The sequence below is a fragment of the Cannabis sativa genome, chromosome 9 (genome assembly GCF_029168945.1).
Source record: "Cannabis sativa cultivar Pink pepper isolate KNU-18-1 chromosome 9, ASM2916894v1, whole genome shotgun sequence".
Classification (NCBI taxonomy): domain Eukaryota; kingdom Viridiplantae; phylum Streptophyta; class Magnoliopsida; order Rosales; family Cannabaceae; genus Cannabis; species Cannabis sativa.
The window spans coordinates 11,738,650-11,744,119 of NC_083609.1; the positions used below are offsets into that span (position 1 = coordinate 11,738,650).

Genomic DNA, 5,470 nt, shown 5'->3' on the forward strand with positions numbered 1-5,470 from the left:
ATTGACAGTTAAATTAGCATTACATATAAATATGGTGGTTGAAAATTTATGTACTCTCAAAAAGAAAAAAAGAATAAAAACATATTTATAAGAGTAAATAAAAAATTTAAACACAATAAATAAAAAACAAATAATAAGAATCTAAAACTAGATTGAATAATATTTTGAGTTTTCTTGACTTTAAAAAAAAAAAAAAAGCTACCAATTTCGAACTTGCTCAACAAAAAAAAGTTTTATACTACAGTAGAACCTCTATCCAAGAATACACTTAGGACCAAGTAAATTATATTCTAATTGAGAGGTTATAACTAAATAGAGTTACACTAAAAAAAAAAATTAAAAAACCAAAAAATATCAATGTTACAATAATAACAATAAATAATTATTAATACTATATCATAATAGAAATATTTTAGAGTAAATATAATTTCATATATGTATTATAATTTAAAATAAAATTATTAATTTTACATAAATAAATTTATAAAATACATGTATATATTTTATTAAGATGTAATTATTCTTATATAGAGGTATACTTTGTTAATACGGGACTTAAAAAATGTATAACTAATTACAATTTAGAGGTTATTCTTATTTATAACTGGCCCAAATCGGGACTTGATTTTTTTATAACAAATTAGAAGTTATTCTTGAATAGAGTATTCTTAAATAGAGGTTCTACTGTATAAAACCCTACACCTTCTATTTTAGACTAGAAAAAAGAAAAAGAAACGATTGGAATCAATTTTAATGAATTTTTTTTTCTGACAAGGTTAGTATGAAATAATATCTTAGTTATTTTTTTAAGCAGTAATATAATGAAAAATAACTTAATTATCAATTTCTCTTTTAAAGGATGTGAAATTACTACTCTATCATTTGTTACACTATCACATCAGCAGTACAAACAATGTTTTTGAACAAAGTGAATGAATATACGTGTATATATAAATATGCTAATTAGGATTTTTGCTCCTGAATTTTGACATGTACCAAATTATGTCCCTGAACTTTTAAAGTCATTGAAAATGCCCCCTGAACTATTAACATTGTTGGATTTAAATACTTTTTTCTAATTTTAGTAAAAAAGTCTAACATAAATGAAAGTTCAGGGGTCATAATTTAGTGCATGTCAAAGTTCGAAGGGCATAATTTGGTAGATATCAAAGTCTGGGGAACATAGTTTAGTACATAAACAATCATTGAAATAATAAAATTGAATAAAATTAGACAAAAATTCTTAAATCCAACAATCTTAATAGTTCAGGGGACATTTTCAATGGCTTTAAAAGTTCAGGGACATGATTTGGTACATGTCAAAATTTAAGAGGCAAAAATCCTAATTAGCCTATATAAATATGTGCGTGTGCATGTATGCCTGGCCCTGGATATATATATATATAGTAAATAATTAAAGGGAAATTAAACATTCATGATAATAGAAGAGATATAATTGAAATCTAACCCCAGTTTTCCATGGACATGACTGAATATTTTGTGGTGTTTAATTAATTCCCACATCATTGTTGTAACTTTAATGCACTTGCATATTGGCTCATTGATTAATAACCAGATATATAAGGAAACTGTTCAAGAAGCCAAAGAAGTTGCTCACCTCCTATTTAGCTACCCAGCTAGCTAGCTCTACAGATCAAATAGTATATATATATATAACAGATATCAGTCGTCAGATAAAACATATATAAAAATTAAGTTCCCATATCAATGTTATGAAATGATAATAGAGCATTGTTATTAGGCATCAGTGCTGTCTAGCACCTTCTCGATATGTCGCGTTGCGATTGGCTAGCGATACTCCCTAAAAACTATTATATTAAATTATATAGGACCCTATACTTAGTTAAACCAATAGCTATATTAACACATAAGAGAGTACCCTTTAACATTTCTCAAATGAAAACTAAGCTACTAGCTAGCCATGATATCGATGATGATTGGTTACTGGTTAATACTATTTGTTTAATTACTTTGGGCTAGAGGCCAAGTAATTACCAAGCTGCTCAACCAACACATCTACATCTTCCTCATCTTCTTCTACACTCAAAACATTATCATTTATATTCCCTGCTTCTTCCATGCTCTCATTCAATAAATTTATCCAAAAACCTTCATCAATTAACAGCTCTTTATTATTATGATCATGATCAGCACTACTGCTTATTCCTTGTAACTCATCAATCTGATCATTACTAGTACTATCATCAATTACCATGTTTTGAAAACTTATAACCCCATCATCAGCAGCAGCAGTAGTACTAGTAGTCATCATGTCAATAGCAAGCTCATCATGATGATCATCATCACCCAACTGATCATCCTCAACAACTTCAAAAGACTCATCAGCTGACAACATGATATTGTTATTGATGCTATAATCTTCATCATGGCGTGGTTCCATTTTCACAAAAATTCCACTTTTAGCTATATAATCATGATCATCAAGCTGTACTTGGTGGCCTTGTTCCATGGCAATATGGCGCCTTCTTTTAGTTCGAATCGCCTCCTCGAGCTTCTTTCTCTTGTCCTTGTGTTGAATCAACTGTTGTACAAATTCAGGATTCTTCATTGCTTTGGCCAAGAAACTCACCATTTGTTGTTGTTTACGCTCAGTCCTCTTCAGTCTGTCTTCCATTGTTTGAAGATAAGTCTTAGTGTTTTGTTGTTGTTGTCTAAGTTTGACAAGTTCCACCATTAACACCTGTTTGTCACGCTTTAATCGATCCACTTCACCATCCAAACCAAATCTTCCAACTTCAACACAAGGAGGGTCCAAATTAGAACAAGAAGAAGATGAAGAAGAAGCTGGTTGATGTGAGTATTGATGAGGTGGTGGTACTTGATGAGCTCCTTTCCTTCTTCTAATCTTCTTTAGAAGATGCTTTTGTCCTCTTAGAAAACCTTCATTTGCAAACTCCCATCTATCTGGATCAACTTTCTTAAATCCCTACACACCCACATATATATTCATTTGATTTCATTCATTGATAATATATACATTAATTCATATCATCATCATATCCAATTTGGCTTGTCTACATATATAAAGTTAATTATAATGTTTATTGGAAAAAATTATCTTCTAAAAGTATTGAGTCATATATAAAAATATGAGTTACTCCATTTATTACCAATTAATTTTGAGATAAAACCACATGATTCTCAACATGGTATTAGAGCCATATTCTTAGTAGGCTTTCGATCCACACTTATCTATTGTGATAAGTTGATTCATATTCCTAGCAGGTTTTTGAATGATTCATGATTGGTGATTCAAGATGGAACCCTATGATTCTCAACAATATTATATCATTAAATAAAGATTTAATTAAATGAACTTTTGGATTTTTTTTTTTTCTTTCCATCTTTTCAAGAAAATTGGAGTACTAGGGAGTAACGGCCTTTTAACCAAAAATTAATCAACAAAAGAAGCAGTTAAAAATCTCTTCATATTCCATTAATATATATACATACATATATATAGTAGCCCAAAGTGGGTGGGAGGGTGCTAATTGTTCTTTAGAAATAAACACAAAATTTCAAATCAATGCATGAGCGCGCGCACACACAAAATATACATAGTATGTTATAGTTATTTAAGATATTAAGTTATGACTAAATATTATCCCTTTAAAAGAGATGTATTAATGCACCTTTTACTTGTTTCAGCATTCAAAAGAATTTTTTAATTTTTTTTTTTTTTCATAATATGTTATAGCTATTTAAGATATCCTACAAAATTTTCCGAAATTCGTAATAATTTACAATATAGAAAATAATATTCAAACAGTCTATTTTACACGCGTATAAAATAAAATAGTCACGCGTTCAACACACTGTTTGAACGCAATTTTTGGCGTGTTAAACTTTTCCAAATTTTTTCAAATTTTGCAGTATGTCTTAAATAACTATAATTTACATGACTATGAAAAAAAAATTGATTAAATTATTATTTCGGATACTAAAATAAATAAAGATATATAGATGCATCCCTTGTAAGTAGGTGTAATATAAATTTTTTCAATATTATATATATATTTATATATATATATATGAGAGAGAAGAAGGTCATGTAGGATTAAAGTGATCTCAGCTTAATGTTAGGATATATATGCTTCAAATTGTTCAATAAGTACTTTTTTCATCTTACCAATAATACATTTTTCATATTGAAAGTAAATCGAAAAAAGTAAGTATAATACTAAATCTATATATATAGCTAAGGTAGTAATAGTAAAATTAACGAATTATATAATGATATTTTCTTGAATATAAAACCTGTATACAATAATGTAATGTTTGTATATATGATGATCTTATTAATTAATTAATCTTAGGAAATCTTATATATATATACACACACGATATATATATATATGGCTATATGTGTAAAGGAAAAACAGTACTCACATAAGTATTGAGCTGCCTGACGAAACTAGAGAAATTGTTGTGCTTGAAATATTTGGGGAGAAGAGTGATGGCGAAGTTCTGAGGGTCCCAAACCACAAAACTGTTGTTGCCTCTACTCCATGAAACGACGTCGTTAGTTGCCGGGTCTTCTACGATTTCATAGGTCTTGGTCAGAAACGGCGGTGGACCCACCTCATGAAGTCCCTCCATTGGGTGAGGAGCCACCGGATCCAGCTCCACCTCCTCACCCTTCACTTCCTTGCTCCTTTGATGATCTTTATCACTCCCACTCCCACTCCCGATCCTACTATGCATTAATAATCTCAAATAATATATATCTTATTATATGAAGGGTTTGGATTTGGAGAGGAAGAAGAAGGAGGGTGAATATTGAAAGAGCAGTGTTGTTGTACTAATATTGATTGGCTAGAAAAGAAACAAGAACTACTAGAAGTAAGTAGCATATAATAAGGAGAAAGGTGCCTCCATCAATATTATATATATGTATTATTATAATGTGTATATATAAGGACATGATTAGTTATTGGAGATGTTAAGCAGATATTTTCTCACTCCTCCATTCTTTCTCCTTTAGGAAAGTATTACTTTATTGTTTATTGTTTTTAATTTTTAATTGCTCAAAATTAAATGTTTTATACTAAAACTATGCTTTGTTTTGAAGAAGATTTGTTGGTAAAGAGAGGTACAATACAAGCCTATTTATTATTATTATTATTATTATTATTATTATTATTATTATTATTATGGGTGACTATTCAATGGTTACATTTTTATTGTAACTATATGGTTACATTTTTTTTTACCTGCAATAGAAGATTACCAATATGTAAAAATTCTATTTTTAGAATTAATTAATTATAATTAACTATTTTTTTAAGTAATTAAATAAATATTTAAGAAGACTTTTTTAGCAATTAAAATTTATAAATATTTTTTTATTTATATATAAATCCCCTAGCTTAATTATTTTAACAATTAAACTATTTAATTATAATATTTACAATTTTTTTTACAAAAA

The 5,470-nt window shown here is 28.5% G+C and overlaps 1 protein-coding gene across 1 annotated transcript; it reads right to left on the reverse strand.

The window, feature by feature from the left end:
• Nucleotides 1-1,703: 1,703 nt before the first annotated feature.
• LOC115722192 (heat stress transcription factor A-6b-like) lies at nucleotides 1,704-5,031 on the reverse strand. Its single transcript, XM_030651328.2, has 2 exons — nucleotides 4,432-5,031; nucleotides 1,704-2,968 (listed from the first exon to the last, which is right to left on the reverse strand). The coding sequence occupies exons 1-2, from the start codon at nucleotides 4,744-4,746 to the stop codon at nucleotides 1,988-1,990; spliced, it is 1,296 nt and encodes a 431-aa protein (XP_030507188.2). The 5' UTR covers nucleotides 4,747-5,031; the 3' UTR covers nucleotides 1,704-1,987.
• Between the last annotated feature and the right edge of the window lie 439 nt (nucleotides 5,032-5,470).

What these genes read in the sequence shown, in the direction of transcription:
- LOC115722192 (XM_030651328.2), bottom strand. Translation starts at nt 4,746, where the DNA reads ATGCATAGTAGGATCGGGAGTGGGAGTGGGAGTGATAAAGATCATCAA. An exon ending in TCAGGCAGCTCAATACTTAT is followed by an intron (nt 2,969 to 4,431) that starts GTGAGTACTGTT and finishes GTGGGTGTGTAG; the next exon opens with GGATTTAAGAAAGTTGATCC.